Here is a 17,474-nt window from a genome sequence, read left to right as displayed (position 1 = left end):
TTTTCAATATCTCTTTATAATACAGCCTTTGATTTATGGAGTAATTTACCAACACATATCAGGTAATCTTCAGAACACAAGTTTCAGTACCTAAAAATACTTAGAACTGGGTAGCAAATATTATATAATTCAAGATTTATTGTAAAGTAATAAGTAACTTTGTACAGATGTATTAGAAGTGTGGGCTTCATCGCAGATTATCCTAACATACTAGACAACATGTTTATCCTACCCTCAGGGTACCCAGTACTTAAAAAAATTACTTACAGTGTAATTATCTTTTTCCTTTAAAATATGCATCACTCACTGGTTCTGATCTACTGCCTTTAAATATTTTAGGTACTAAAAATGTGGGAATATGGCATTAGAAATGTTGCAGAGTCACAGCTAAAGAGCGACCCAGCTACAGTTTGTATTTGTGTTTGCATTTAATGAATTCATGAGCTTCTCTCCCTGCTCCTTTTCATGCATGGATTAGTGCCACATTAACTGAATGCAAGGTTTTTAGTGTAGGAAATGAATTAATGCTGTACCATGTATGAAATAAAAAATTTAAATGAAGATGTAGAAACTGCTTTAGATCATAACAAAAGTACACTGATACTCAAGAACATGCCCTCTATGTGTGTTTGACTTTACTGAACTCAGCACTGACTTCAAAACCCAAAAGACACAGTCCAGCGTGGAGCGGCTGAGTGAATGTGGTCTGGACTCTGTGGAGGAGAGTCATGGTTTCAGAGACGCTGTAGAAAGACAGAATACCTGCTCTGTGATCCAGGTACACTCCAACTCTGGAGGACCGAGGACCTGAGAGGAGAGTTTGGATTTTGTTGTTCAAGTAAGTGTAGCCGGTTGTGTCACAGAATAAAGCCCAAGATTTGTCATTGTATCCAAAACCACATTCAGTGGGGCACACAGCTCTTCCGATAGTCTTGTATGCGACTGCCACACAAACTCCTCTTCCTCTCCACTCCACCTCCCAGTAACAACGTCCAGTCAGGGTCTCCCTGCTCAGGACCTGCCTGCATGAAGTGAATCTGTCTGGATGATGAGGGTAAGGCCTGTATCGTTTAATTAGCATTGCTTTCCTGTTCCCCTCTGATAATAATAGATGTGTGTTTGCTGTGTTTGGATCCAGTGTGATTTCACGTGAATATTTTAAGAATCCAGCTCTGGTCTTTGGCTCTGGTGGTGACAGTAAAACATCCACTTCAGTGACTGTCAGTGAGATGTTCGTCCATTCCTCTCTCAGAATGTCCTGTAGTTTATCTCTGGTCTCTGACACAGCTGCTGTCACATCCTCAAAGTACCTCAGAGGACGAATATTGATGCTGGATGAGTGTGTAGACTCACTGAGTGCTGACAGTGAGGGGTAGTTGTGTAGAAACTGGTTGTGATCCTCTGTGTGTGAGAGCTGCTCCAGCTCGCCGTCTTTCCTCTTCAGCTCAGCGATCTCCTGCTCCAGCTTCTCCTGAAGCTCTTTGACTCGACTCACTTCAGTTTCCTGCTGGGATCTGACCTGCTGCTTCACATCAGAGCTTCTTTTCTGCATGAGACGGATCAGCTCAGTGAACATCTTCTCACTGTCCTCCACTGCTTTATCAGCAGAGCCATTGATGGCCTCCACCTCCTGTTGAAGCAGCTTCACATCTTTCTCTCGCTCCTGGATTCTCTGCTGGATGTTTAGTCGTCTCACCTCGAGCTCCTTCTGCTTCTCAGTCCTTTCTACTGCAGCTGGGACTGTTTCATGGCCTTTATGTGCATCCATTGTGCAGAGATAACAGATACTCTGCTGATCAGTACGACAGAAAATCTTCATCCCCTCATCATGACGAGAGCAGATCTCACAATTAGATGATGACACTTCTTGGAGCTTCCTGGAAGGCGAAACCAACCTGTGTTTCTGTAATCGATTTGTATTGTAGTGACGCTGGACGTGTTTCTCACAATAGGAGTCCTGGCAGACCAAACAGGATTTGACAGCTTTCAGCTTCCTCCCAGTGCAGACATCACAGGCCACATCTTCAGGTCCAGCATAGCATTGCTCACCTGCAGCAGCTTGGAGTCCAGTGTGCTTCAGCTGCTCCACTAAAGTTGCAAACATGACGTTTTTCTCCAGGACAGGCCTCGGTGTGAAAGTCTTCCTGCACTGAGGGCAGCTGTGGATTCCCTTCCTGTCCTCTTCATCCCAGAAACTTTTAATACAGTTCATGCAGTAGCTGTGTCCACAGGCTGTAGTCACTGGATCCTTCAGTAGATCCAAACACATGTAACAAGAGAAGGTTTCTCGGTCCAGCTGATCTCCTTTCTGTGCCATTTCACCTCTCAGTTTAAGCGCTTTCGTGAGTTTCTCTTCCTTATAAACTAGTTTGAGGTCTGATCTGAACAACGTGTTCCTGCAGTGACTCGAGTCTGAGCTCTAACATGTCACCACATGTTGGCTACACCCAACTTCAACTTGAGATAAGATAAGATAAAACTTTATTAATCCCTCGGGTGGGTTCCTCTGGGAAATTCGGTTTCCAAAAGCACAGAACCGACAGAAGTTACAGAGTTACAGAATATTATATATATATACACATACATATAAATACAAAGACATATATAAATAAAATATACGAAGGGGATAAATAGAATAAATAGGAATAAAAATAAAAATACAAGTGAATTGCAATTTTCAAGTATGGAGTCTATTGCACCGTTGACTATTAACAAGAGTATTGCACAAAAGGTATTGCACAGTGAAGTGAAGAGGCACTACAGCTTAGTTGTTGTGAAGTGATGGTGAGAAGTGATGGTGTGGAAATGAGGAAACATGTGGGCAGAGAGGTGTTTAAGAGCAGGAAGAAGAGGGAGGGTTATCAGCCTGTGCTTCATTCCTGGAAGAGGAGCGGTTTGAGAACGATGCTGTTCATTTCAACTGTTTCTCTCCCGTAAACACCATCAAGGGTGAGAGGGTGCAGCAGGTGTAGTAGTTGGTACATGATGGAGTAAACAAATTAACGGGTTTTCAAACATATTCAGCTCCACAAAAATGTGATGACAGGAATAATACAAAGAAACCTTGACTGCTTTTTTAAAAGTATTTTTCTGTTATTATGGTTGAGTTGATCACAACTTCTACAATCATCTTGATTCGGGGACGTGACTAAATAAGAACCAGTAAATATTAAGGTCTCCAGTGACTAGAGCTGTACGATATGACCAAAATCGCATATCCCGAAATAAGACATTTCTCACCCTGATAACAATATATATCACGAAATAGTGCTTTTCTGAAAATTCTGTGAATCTCGGAAACTCAACTTGTGTGAAGTGTTTTCAGCTGGGTGCCGTGTACCTGGAGTGAAGTGTTCCCTTCGAGGCATGAAGCTATACCTTTTTAGACATAAATTGTAATGGCCACCAGGGCCGGTTCTAGACAGGGCCAATGGTGTGTGGTGGCAGATTTCTTTTCTCATGTACTAACCACATATTTTAACCATATCACTTTAGCATAGTAAGAGCACTCCTGTCACCAGTTTGTATGCATGTTGAATGTGATCACTAGTGGGGCCCACGATTTATTGCACCTTCACAGCATTTTCCTCCTGAGGGCTCTGGACATCCTGTTGCAGACGAGGTGATGGTTGGTTGGAGCTTTTCTTAGACTGAACAGTTAATGGTCTATAATAATTGATCTGTTGTGTAATGTTCTTTGTTGGAGAGTGTTAGGGATTTTGATACCACGGTAAGCATTTACAGGATATTGTTTTATACAGGAAAACTGTTACTCAATAAGGCCCAACTACTAGTTGTTTTTCTCTTTCTCTGTGACCCAAGAATCAATGTGTAGGACTCACAAGCTGGTACCCCAAGGTCGAAAACACCACAGAGATGAGACCACTTCCTTACTCCCATCCTCCCTTTTCTTTATCTCCTGGAAAAGGCTCGTTAAAGGCTAGGTGGTTTGTTTCAGAATTCACTAATGAAAGAACTCTGTATTTTATGTCTAGGAGTGTATTTTGCTGGGATGATCATAAATTATAGCTGAACTGATAAACTACACAAGGGATACTTTGCTCAGAAGGCAGGAAGACGTTTCCTTATTTGGTCTGTACCGGTTTGAACTGGGAAAGCTGACACACGAACCTTTTTTTTCATCTATATAAACTGCTGTGTATCAAATAAACCTTTGAGTCGATTGGGAAGGCAACCTAAAGCAGTCTCTGTTTTCTTGTTCTCCCAAGCTGCTCCCGGCGCTGTAACTAACCCAGCTGAACGGCATACCTGAGTGTTACTTTAAATAATTAGGAATCTTAGAAGGAAAGGACAAAACTCTGCTTATCGCTCACGCCACGGAGGAAACCCGGGAAGGCAATTTCCTTCAATTTTGGTGTCAGAAGTGGGATCCCTGACAGAAGGTAAATATGTGTCTTTCATATTTATATAAAGACCTATTATACCTCTCTCAGTGATTGATCCATAAAGAAACGGGATATGCTGACGAAGTTTCACTTAGTGATCCAGAGAGATACACTGACGACTTCCTCAGTCCCCGAATAAAGTAAATTAACCCTTGTGTGGTGTTGGTGGACACAGGAAGTTGCCTGTTGTCTTGAATATTTTAATTTTGTTTAAAAAAATAATAATAATTAATTGTTTAATTAAACGTACGTTAAAAAGTGAGAAGTTGCTCACTTAGAAAAGTGACACAGAAAGTTGCCTGTTGTCTTAAATACTTCTCGTTAAGTGAGAAGTTGCTCACCAAAGAGTGACACAGGGAGTTGCCTGTTATCTTGAAACGTACGTTAAGAAGTGAGAAGTTGCTCACTCACAGAAAGCTAGTAAATAATTAAATTTAATTTTGTTAAAAAAAAAAAAAAAAAAAAACGAAAGAAAACTGAAAACGGGTCTCACAGACCCGATTACCATACAAGGGTTAAAAGCAGTAAATTAAAAGCAGAAAGACACAGGAAGTTGCCTGTTGTTTTACGAGAAGTTGCTCGTTAAGCGAGAAGTTGCTCGCTAAGTGAGAGTTGCTCACACAAACAAAAAATTGCTAGCAATAAATTTAAAGTGACCTCAGCTGTGCCGCAGCGAAAATACTAACCTAAATCCTCCTAGCGTGTAAACCCCTCTGGAAATCACTGAACATGGGTCAGAATAATTCAAAGACCACAGACAGGTCCGATAAAAAATCTAAAGTACCTGTAAAACCAAAAATTAATAAAATACAAAATAAAGTCTCAAATAACGGCTCAGTATAACTCCCATTTCCGGTTACGTGTAACCTACGTCCGCGAATCGGTGAAGACGTCCATGATCACGTATCCAGAACATGCGGGAGTGCTTATGTGACTGACTTTGTTTACAACTTAAGAAGTTCAATGCATTCTAATTTATTTCCGGAGCCTTATCCCGAACGATTATCGCCAGAAAACAGGTCAGTAGAAATGTTGGATATCATTTGTGATAAGAAAAGTAGTCTGCTTAAAAAGTCCTGTAGAAAATATATGATAGAATGCCGCGACGTGATGCATCAAATGTTACCGCTATGGACAAAAGGAGGGTAAATAATGACAAAGTCGCCGATTTCTTTAAGAATCTAAAGAAATTCCTGCTAACAATGTCCAGAGACAAAATTGACTTAAATGCAGTAACTATGTGTAAACAGAAGCCTGATGAATCCATCCTAGTATTCATAAAACGCTTTATGCACTGTTGGACAAGCTAGAGGTGCAAATTTAGCTCAGTTTTCCAGCAGCCGCAGACACCCAAAGCAAAAATGAATTTGTGTATTTCATTTAACATAAAGGGTGAAATGTTTGCTGACACTGATAACAGCTTATGTTTTCTCTGCCCTATGTACCGACATGATGGAGAAGGAACATCCTCTGTGTCAGCTGGACCCTCAGCAGAGAATGAACTCAACATCCTTTTTGTCCGGTACTCTATGTCACACACTGTGCCAAAAAAAAAAACGTGTACAGACGCCACTAACAGGTAATCCCATGACTGGGAGCCACACTTTTGTTTCTCTCACACTGTTCAACAACATGATAACTGCTCACACAAGTGAAGGTCAAACAGTGATTTTGTCACATAACTCAGACATAGTTTATGACATAACTACACCATGTCGTCACATAGATCTAACCTACCCTGTCCACTGTACTATTTCTGCACTTACGTTGCCAGCTGAATACCAGAATATGACATTGTGGTCAAAAAGTGAGAATGATATAGGATTTATTGACTGTACACTTTATCACGTACACTTATTAAAACACAACAAGCAGTATATGTCAAGCAACATCCCATTTCTGCCGAAAAAGCCGCAGTCCTAGATGTCATCATAGGAGATTTATTGACTACAGGAGTAATAAAGCCCACACTCCTGTCAATCCTGTGCCAAAGCCTAACAAACCTGGCGTATGGCGTTTCATACAAGACTTAAGGCAAATTAATGCAGTCAACATTCCTCTGCCACCTCTCGTTTCAGATGTTCACAGCATATTGACATGCATTGCATACACATTTTCCCGTGGTGGATTTATGCTCCGCTCCTTTTTCTCATGAAGACACACAGCCGTTATTTGCATTCACACATAGAAATAAGCGGTACACTTGAACTCGTTTGCCCCAAGGCATGATAGACAGCTCTGCTGCTTTCTCTATGGTGCTTCACTCCTCCAGGGCTGCAACATGATCCACATGTGGATGACCTCCTCCTCTGTGCTGAAAGTGAAAAACTATGTCAAACTGCTACACACATGCTTCTCCAGCACCTCCAAAAGACTGGCCACAAAGCATCTGCAAAGAAAATGCAGTACTGTCAGACTTCTGTTCAATATTTGGGATTCACACTGTCTCACGGAAAACGTTCCATGACTGCAGACAGGGTCAAAGCTGTGACCTCCGTCCCTCGTCCCACTACACAGAAGGAAATGTCGTCCTTCTTAGGCATGGTGAACTATTGCAGACAGTGGATACCAGACTGTTCTTTTCATGACCACATTCTGCGTGACTGTTGTAAAAAAGACAAGCCTCCTCGAATACTGTGATCCACAGAAATGACTGCCTCTTTCAATGCATTACAGGGAGTGCTGACCTCCGCCACTCAAAGGTGCTGCCTGAATTGTTCAGGGAATGCCGGCCTGCCTGAGGGCAGTAGCAGCTTGCTCTATCATGATAAGGGACTGCGAGAAGCTCACACTCTCACATGACACTATTCTACACACCAATCACCAGGTCACGACCATTGTAGCAAACATAACTAAACAACATATGCAAATCTCACTATAAAAGCGAGCAGCACACCTGATTCGCCAGCACATTTATTGATCCTATGCTGTGTTCTTCTGACCGACAGAATGGCTCAGACAGGCTTGATGATCATGACTGCATGACACGTATACAGGAATCCACAGCACCACGTCCAGATTTAGAGCAAACACCTATCCCAGACTCAGCCACGGTTTATGTGGACGGGTCCTGTTCAAAGCCGAGTGACAACTCATTTCTTTGTGGCTATTCAGTGGTAACAGTGCCTGACATCATACTAGAGGCTCACTCATTACCATTTCACTCAGCACAAAAAGCAGAGCTCATGGCTTTAATACGCGCCTGTGAGCTACATTTGGATAAGCATGTGACAATTTACGTAGACAGCCGCTATGCATTTGGCGTTGTGCATGACTTTGGCACATTGTGGAGACAGAGAGGATTTAGATCTGCTGATGGAAAATAAATTGCTAAATTCTGATTTTGTTCAAAGACTTTTTCAGGCTATACAGCTGCCATCGGCCGTTGCAGTTGTAAAAACGAAAGGACACAGTACAGCTGACACAGACGAAGCAACAGGTAATGCCTTAGCAGACGTGACAGCCAAGGCTGCAGCTGCATCACAGCTCCCACCTCCGCAGGAAGTATTATCTGTGCCCCTACAGCTGCCACTTGTTACACTCCCAGACTATTTAGAAACAAATGTTGATTTAAAATTTATACAAGAGCAAGCCTCTGCATGTGATTACACCTATTGGGAGAATAATGACTGTACCTTAGATGACAGAGATGGCTTATACAAAATCTTAAGGGTTTGATTGCCCTCCCATATTCCCTGCTGCCAGTCCTTGCCCGACATTTTCACGGTGTGAGTCATGTCGGACAAAGAGGGGTAATAGGGGCAATAAAATCAAGATTTGTAATTGAGAAAACATCACATGCAGTAAAAAGCATATTAGCAACCTGTCTAACATGTGCGCGAACTAATGTAGGTAGCTCAAAAGCAAAACATCAGCATTTACCACAACCAGATTTTCCATTTCATACATTACAAATTGATTTCACACATATGCCAGCACAAGGAAGCATCAAGTACTTACTGGTAATAGTGGATCAATTTAGTAAATGAGTAGAAGCTTATCCAACCTCAAAAGAAACTGCAGAAGTAGTCTATCAAAAGTTGAGCAATGAAATAATACCCAGATTCGGAATACCTCACCAGATTAACAGTGATAGAGGATCTTCATTCACATTAGAAGTAATTCAAAAGTGTGCTAAAACTTTAATGACCTGGGTCAAATTACTTCCTCAAGTCCTGTGTGAGATTAGAATGACTCAATCTGCAGTAACCAAATTATTTCCATTTGAAATAAGACTATCTCCAAGACCATGGTCAGCTTCCAGAGGGGCACCGCTAGTAGAAGGTGATGTATATTGCATTGTCCACTGATGTTCACAACCTGATAGAAAAACTGAATAATAACTATCAGAAAGTTTGTCTCTCTCAGCTTTTCCCCTCCACAGTTCCACCAGTGGAGACAAGGAGATGCATGTTGGAGAAGCCACTAAAACCAAGGACTCTCTGGGAGGCCGCGCGTGTTCCAGCCCCCAGACTGTACTGGCAGTGACGAAGAACCAGCATCCTCACAGACGGACAACCTCAGTGGATTCATGCCAGCAGGGTTAAGACCAGCCCAATCGGACCATCTCAGGCGTCGGATCAAGCAGACGACATCTCCGGCGAGCCAGCGCCCGGAACTAGAGCAAATAAACACACACGGGTAGATGACATCTCAGGCGAGCCAGCGCCAGGATCCAGTGCACACACGCAATCACTGATTAACACACAACGTCTGAAAGAACAACAACAAGGTACTCAAACATCCAGCAGGAACAGAAAGCCAAAAGTACCACATGATGTCTAACCTGATAAAGCCAGACTCATTTCATCCTGATAATGGAGAAAATGAAATGCCCATTGTCATCATACGACGCTTATTCAATGTCTCTCGAACCTGGGACCAGGCCAGGAGACGACTGAAGAACTGTTTTTCTTATATACTTTCTTATATATTTAGGTTATTTATCACATCTATCGCAGTAACCTTAGGATTTCTCTTTGCTATTTTGTATTGTAAACTGCAACCATGTTCACATTTCTGCAGGTCATATTTTGCTGACTATACCTCATGCTCCATTTTGCAAGACACCTACTTAATGCACTCCTCACGCTCCCTAAAATCAGTAAATAGCAACATAGACGCCACTAATAAACCATTTTATGCACCCTCTAGAACAGGAGCTAACGCCTGGTATGAAAATGCCAGAACAGCCGCTCGTGATTTAGGAAACAGTAACTGTTATGTCTGTTCAAAGGCTAATCCAGAACAGGTAATAGTAGGATACCCCATATCCGGTTTCCCCCTCACTGAGGGACTAGAGAAAATCAGCGGAAATAATGCTCTCTTTAAAGACGCTTTACAGTTGACTCTGAGCCCTCTCGACTGCTTACTTAGACACACACACACACCAACTAACCCTGAGACTCCATTAGGCGAATTATTGAAGTTATGCGCCCCAATGAAACGCCCTAAGAATAGGTTAAAGCCCTCACTGCCCTTAGGACAGATCCCTCTCCATTTTAATACTAGTATGATATGTCTGCGCAGACTAAAGTTAACTGGCCCAGACACACACATAGATTATACAAAGGATAACTATACATTCTTCTCTGACTCCCCAGGTGCACGCTGTAATGAGACATGGCTAGCTGTCTCTGTGGCTGAAGTTTTATCATATCTGGAGGAACACACACACAGTTCAAGTTTGAGCGGAGAATCGATCATTGTTCCCCCAGAGGGTGTCTTAAATGATACTGACTGGGGGGAGTTAGTTAAATCACACATGGTCACGCGCCTGACCAGACCAATCCCACATGCTTATTGGTTGTGCAATAATACCCTTAGATTAGCTTTACCTGTTAATTGGACCGGTACCTGTGGTTTAGTAACCGTTGATGTATGCTGTACTTTCATTCCCAATAACACCGCTCCTAACGGTTCATTCACACAAGCTATGAATAAACTTGAAGCATTGCAGATAGAACTAATTGCCAATACAGGTCACGGTCAGTGGCTACATAAGTGGCTACAGGACACGTTTGGAAGATGGAAGGAACTAATTGTAGCCTTTGTAACCGTTGCAGCATGTTTTTGATGATTATTGTCTGTTGTGTGGTACCCTGTGTACGTTCAATGATAACCCATATAGCTACTAGTACAGCTACTTCAATGTATTTGCAATTGGCACAAATTGACCCAGATTATGTGTCAGATGTTACCAATGATGTTCCTGATGTGTATATTGAACATTAGGTTGTGAACTATTACATTTTATGATTTGCTTTTTATATTATGTTATTACATTTGTGATTTTTCCTTTCTATTTGAGTTATTATTTTTATAAAATAATAAAAGAGGGGAACTGTTAGGGATTTTGATACCACGGTAAGCATTTACAGGATATTGTTTTATACAGGAAAACTGTTACTCAATAAGGCCCAACTACTAGTTGTTTTTCTCTTTCTCTGTGACCCAAGAATCAATGTGTAGGACTCACAAGCTGGTACCCCAAGGTCGAAAACACCACAGAGATGAGACCACTTCCTTACTCCCATCCTCCCTTTTTTCTTTATCTCCTGGAAAAGGCTCGTTAAAGGCTAGGTGGTTTGTTTCAGAATTCACTAATGAAAGAACTCTGTATTTTATGTCTAGGAGTGTATTTTGCTGGGATGATCATAAATTATAGCTGAACTGATAAACTACACAAGGGATACTTTGCTCAGAAGGCAGGAAGACGTTTCCTTATTTGGTCTGTACCGGTTTGAACTGGGAAAGCTGACACACGAACCTTTTTTTTCATCTATATAAACTGCTGTGTATCAAATAAACCTTTGAGTTGATTGGGAAGGCAACCTAAAGCAGTCTCTGTTTTCTTGTTCTCCCAAGCTGCTCCCGGCGCTGTAACTAACCCAGCTGAACGGCATACCTGAGTGTTACTTTAAATAATTAGGAATCTTAGAAGGAAAGGACAAAACTCTGCTTATCGCTCACGCCACGGAGGAAACCCGGGAAGGCAATTTCCTTCAGAGAGTGTCTGTGTCTGCATATAAGATGTAAGGGCAACAATTCAGAGATGGTCCTGGTGTTTCACTGGGATGTTCTCTCCACATTGCAATGTGTTTATTAAACCCACTTCAAATCAAGATCACTGGGTGTGTGGCAGGTTATTGTTTAATTTTCACAACAGGTGGCAACAAAGAAAGGAAAGGGGTGGGTGGTGTGTTAGTTCATTACCAGGCCTCTGGAGAACTTCATGACATGTTGAGGAGCTAGTTTAGCCATTTAAATCAGCTGTGTTGGATCAAGGACGCATCTAAAACCTGCAGGACACCGGCTCTCGAGGCCTGGAGTTCCCTACCACTGTTCTATAGCAAATATAACAATTTCCAGTAATAACAAAACTAAGAAGGCTAGGCCATTCACCAAATCTTGAAATCTAAAACTAAAAAACTAGAATACAAATAAAATAAAGAATAAAATAAAATATCCATTCATCTCTTTACAACCAACAACATAAAGTTTGTTTTAACTGAATGTAATGAAAGTAATTAGTTACTTAGTTTTAAAAATGTGATTTACACCCTGAATAGGTAATGAAGTGATAGATCTTCAGTCGCTCCAATCCCAATTCTACTTTTTCTGCATAATCCATCATATAAAATGTAATCAAATGGAAAAGTCTATTTTAAAAACTTGTTTTATCAGTTTTAATCTTTTAACTTTAAGCATCAAGCAACATTCTCTGAGTGGAAGAAATTTGTTCAACATTTAAACCTATTTTCTGCACATTCCACCACATAAAATGAAATATTTTTTGTGTTTACACTCACTCTTTCAAATAGATGCAAACACGGCAGAAAATAAATAAAATCAAAGACTCAGCGGTCCTGTTGCTCTATTTTCACCTGTTTAGCAGGAGTGGGGCAGCTGGAGGTTTGTCCTGGTGCAGGTGTGTCGAGGCCGTCATGTCAGTGGAAGGATCCGGCAGTTTCTCTGTGAATTTCACATTCCCGTGGAAGTGTGTCCTACTCAGTGCTTGTGGAGAAGTTTAGGGGGTTTTTTTCGCTGTAAAAAGAAGTTTTCTTCGAACAGCAGACACTAATGTTTTACTAATGCGTTATATTTCCTTCTGCTGCTTTCACTTTATGAAGCTAACATATGACAGGATACATTGAGCAGGAATGTTTGATTTGTTGGCATCAAATGAAAATAAGATCAGCTTCGTGTCCATATTTGTGACCAAGTTCTGCCAATGACATGCCTTCACAACAGTTATCTGAATCATCTCCACCCTTTGACAGAATGATTTGAACAATAATCCCCCACCCCACCACACCCACCCCATTCTGTATCATCTCCACCCTTTGCTGAAACCAGAGGAGGGAAGTTTTTGAACTATATGAACATGCAGATTGTCTCATGCCCTTGTTTGCTTGATGTCATGACACTACTTCTTATCATGCTGTAAGTTTAAATAGTTTATTTTGTCCATATATAAAAAAATTATATATGGACATTATTATATATAATATTATATATTATATACATTATAAAGCTTATGCCTGGTCGGTGTATATGTATAAACTCTTTCCCAAGAAACCTGAATTCAAAGGTTTCAGAGCGACATCTGTTTGTATTAAAGCGCCCTCTGGTGGAACTCATTTGCCTGACCTACAAACTTTAAATCAGGAAGTCCCTCATATATTAATCAGTTTCTGCAGCTCTGAGAAAGTTTTACAAATATAAATCTTATATAAATATAAAAAAGGGTAACACTACCTGGGTCTAGGTGGAGTTTCCCCCTCCAGGGGCAAGGGTACCTAGACCCGGGGCTTAGAGTACGCTTGGGGAGTGTGATCGTGTGTACAGCGTCTCTTTATGTCTGTCTCCACGTTGGTTAAGTGTGGAGTAAGTGCATATGAGAGCATGAGGGTGGGAATGGATGTTTGTGTCTGTGTGTGCCTGTATGTCTGTGTCTATATGTCAGGTTGGGTGTCAGACGCCACCTCTCTGGGGACATCTCAGGCCCTCCAAGGTTTGGAGGCCTATCTCACCCCACCACTTCCCCTGCCAGTGGCGGACTCCCTCAGACATCGGTGCGTTGGTGGTTCTTTGTTTCCGGGGGTGAGCGTCCAGGTACACACCGGCTCACTCCTTGGCGGCCGCTTATCGGGGCCTGGAGCCTGGGGCTCGCTCGGGCCACTTCGGAGGTGGGGTGCCCCCGGCCTCTCGGCCTGGGGCTCGGTCACTCAGGCACAGCTGGCTGCCAGCGGAGCTCACGGGCGCGTCATTGCAACCCCCCCTGGCTTCTGCTCCGCGGCTGCTGAGTGAACCCTCATCTGGGACTCTCCTCAGCTCTTACTGGGACAGTGGCGCAGCTGCCCCTCTGTTGGTCTTTCTTGGTCTCTTGTGTTCTGGGGGCCTCTGGATGTCTGGAGTTTTGATCTCCTCCATACCTGCTCCATGCCCTGGAGGACGGGCTGTGGCCCCCCCACACCCTCTAGCAGATCATTACATGAAGGAACCTTTTAAAAAAACAAGCACGTCCATGCTCACAGGTGGACACACGGGTGATCACACCCACAAACTACACCCTTTTTGGCTCCTACCTCAAAGCACACTGTGTTCTGTTGATCTTATGTGCTGCACAATAATGTTTAATATTTAGTATTTACTGTCATATTCCCATATATCATTGTGATGTTGTTTATCCCTTGTTAAATGCTTGTTTTCTTTTTTCTTTCTCAACAGGTGATCCAGGTTATTGATATTTGTATTTTTGTCTGCTTATTTTGTTGGTTTTTGTTTTTTTCCCCTCTTTCTTTCTCCCTTTTCTTTTCCCCAGTCAAGTCTGTCCCGTATTTAGCAAGTGAAAATAAAAAATAAAATAAACAATAAAAGGTGAAATGGACCATTACGGCAAGGTTGGGATGGTCCATTTGGTAAAGTAAATCCGTTGGGCATCTTTCTTTGCCTTTAGACAACAATTCTGATGGCAAAAGAGCCAAACGGGACAGGCAAAAAAAAAACCAAAAAAACAAACAAATATAAATCCTCCATGGATTAGAAATTCATAATTCTGAGTCTGATATTTGGAGGTGTTCTTTAATGGTCAATCAGTCTATGAAGGAAGTTTTTACTTGTTTTTGAAGCACCCCCCAAATGAATCAAAGCACCCCCAAAGATTTCTTACTTTTTTTTGACAATATTTGCTGTTTGTGTGACACACTACTAAAAATATAAAAAGCATACAGTACTGTATTTGTTTGAGACACCATTTTAACAACAAAAGTATAGATAACCCCCCCTCCCAAAATGGTTTGTTCCAGCTCGCCTCTCCCCTGCTCTAGCGCTCTTGCTGCCAGAGCGATGGTGGCTGAGACACAGCGGAGAAGAGGTGTAAGTGCCTGGCTTAAAACAGGACATATTAGCTGCATTTAACCTTCAGTTACTCTTTATATAGTTAGGTAGGAGACAGACCATGTTTCTTTTTAGCTCAAAAGCATTACACCAGGTAACCTGCAGTGTTGAAAACGTGTTTTCTGACGATGTTTGCTACCCTACAATCCGTCCTGCTCTGTAGTAAAATCAGCGACATATGACCGTCCTGTTGCTCCCATTGAAATGTATACAGCCTATTTAAAATCTAAAACTTTAAATTGTTGGCAGCCTACTGTTGTTACCACTGTCCTGTTTGAAATGGATACTAACTAGCTAACTGACTGAATGCCCATTAACCTTATAACTCCTGTTGTGTGCGTGTGTGTGTGTGTGTGTGTGTGTGTGTGTGTGTGTGTGTGTGTGTGTGTGTAGAGAGAGACAGTCAGGTTCATAATGGATATAAGGAAGTTTTTTTCAAAAAAGGAGCCACATTCAGGTAAAAGTGTAAAATCAAATGATCCGTCAAACAAGAGTAATGTTGGATCAGTGTTTCAATATTTATATTTTTAATTAGATATACATACGGTTTGGTTATTTGCCTTTTGGTTGAAAGTACACTGAGAGGGGACTTTTGTTAGCGATCTTAATAGAATTTTCTTCATATTAATGTAATTTTTCATCTAATTGAATACAATCTATTTGTGTATGATTGTCAGTCCAAAGAGGGAGAGAGGAAAGAGAGGAGAGAAAGTACAAGGTCAGGAAGAACCAGGTAAGAAAACAGACAGGGAACAGTGACGGGCACAACAGAAACTGTTAAACTGACAAAGAAAAAAAACTGATTTTACTCACACAATCTGGAAGTTGTGTTCTCCCTATATTAAAGCTGCTATACAGAATCTGCAAAACAAACTGGGTTGAAACATTTTGACCCTCTTTAACAACATTCCAACATGACATTATCATTGATTGGGGAGATTAAAATTAAAATTAATGATATATTTTTATGTGGTTCAGCCAGAACTCTACTAAAACAGCCAGTAATAGGTAGGCCAACTTTTGGACCGTTCAGTTATCTGTATGACTGCTGCAGTACATACATCACATTTTCACACTATCAGAAAGTGCCAAACAGCCCTGGTGGAGTGAGGAGCTGTAAAGAGAAGCAGATGCTCGGTTTATATTCTAAAAATGTTTTAAGCTTGTTTCAAAGATTCTGTACTGCAGCTTTAAATGTTTTTAAAAAGCACACATACACTTAACTTATCAGTGTTTCTCAAACTTTTTACGGTGTGTACCACCCAATGGCTGCGTCCCAATTCAGGGTCTGCACGCTTGAAGTACGCACACTACGCGTACTACGTACGGTGCGTACTATAAGTACGAGAAGTGCGGAAGTGAGAGGCTTGTGAAATGGGACGGTATACGCTTCGTTGCGCTGTTCAGGTTGCCTAGCAACCATGATACTAACCGCGAGACACGTTACATACAGCATTGTTTGACAGAAATGAAGGAGAAAAATGTTCTGTTGGTCATTCATTTTTGTCATGACATCACTTTGATTAGTTGAGTATCTGAGGCTGAGACCACAGTAAAACATGATTGTTGGGCTTCATTTCTGTGCTGAACAGTCATTTAAGATTAGTTAGTAAATAACAATTAGTTAATGTTGTTCATGAGACTAAAGTCATCTCACTGTGGTAATGTAAATATAATATGGCCAATATTATAATATGGCCAATATTATAGTATTGTCAGATTATTATGATATATATATATATATATATATATATCACTGACTTTCAGCTTGTTGTGTTTGTGGATATATGACTGACTTTAATTATTAAACATTCGCACATAAATAAGTGGCGTCATATTCAGTACTTTTGACAGTTCACTCTTCGGCCGCTCCATCTTATTAGGGAAATCCACATACATAAATGTAAATTTCAAAACTCAACCCCATCATTTAATTTGTTTTTGATTGAAATTGAATATTACTTAAACTCTCTTAAATTAACTTCCAATAAAAAAGGTTTATCATTGATTGAAATTCATTCAGAAATGTTTAACAAATGAGCTGTCACAGCTTTCAAGTACAAAGTTGTTATGAAGTCTGTCACATTCCCCCCTTTTTTTCTTTTCTATCCTTTATTTATTTATCCTTCTTATTTCATTGTACTGTATATTGTTACTCTTGTTTGCCTTGTATGTCTACTGTACAAACTGAACTGGAATGACTGACTGTTCGCTTTATAAGTTCAATAAAGTTTGAAAAAAAAAAAACCTCTTCGGCCGCTCCCTTCTGCCGTATTTTGCGGCAAAATTATCCACACCCACCGGCGCGCTATGAATTGTGCGATATATGGGACCACGAAGCGTACACCGGACCACGCTTGATATTTGGGGAAATCGACGGCGCATTTGGAGTATGCATTTGAAGTACACTTCGAATTGGGACAGCCGTCGTCGCGTGGCGGTGACGTAACCGCACTTAAAATGCGTACTTCAAGCGTGTAGACCCTGAATTGGGACACTGCCACCGACTGTATAAAACAGGGGTGTCAAACTCAAATATAAAGTGGGCCAAAATTCAAAACTGGAACAAAGTCGCGGGCTAACATTAATATTTATTGAAAAAAATCTTCCTCCAGATATAACAAGGAACTTTTTCTTACAGACTCAAATAAGTTTTGCTGAAAAACT

The 17,474-nt window shown here is 41.2% G+C and overlaps 1 protein-coding gene across 1 annotated transcript; it reads right to left on the bottom strand.

Moving 5' to 3' along the window:
• On the bottom strand, positions 1 to 2,344 carry LOC146713421 (tripartite motif-containing protein 16-like). Its single transcript, XM_085447744.1, has one exon. The coding sequence runs from the start codon at positions 2,315 to 2,317 to the stop codon at positions 620 to 622; it is 1,698 nt and encodes a 565-aa protein (XP_085303870.1). The 5' UTR covers positions 2,318 to 2,344; the 3' UTR covers positions 1 to 619.
• Positions 2,345 to 17,474: the final 15,130 nt, after the last annotated feature.

Source organism: Copadichromis virginalis, linkage group LG3 (assembly GCF_057382275.1).
Source record: "Copadichromis virginalis isolate Kocher_CV1m ecotype Utaka linkage group LG3, C_Virginalis_male_GT1.1, whole genome shotgun sequence".
NCBI lineage: Eukaryota > Metazoa > Chordata > Actinopteri > Cichliformes > Cichlidae > Copadichromis > Copadichromis virginalis.
Note: the sequence above shows the minus strand (reverse complement) of the source record. Positions and strands in the feature narration are given on the sequence as shown.

Coding starts and splice junctions, on each gene's coding strand:
- LOC146713421 (XM_085447744.1), bottom strand. CDS start 2,317: ATGGCACAGAAAGGAGATCAGCTGGACCGAGAAACCTTCTCTTGTTAC.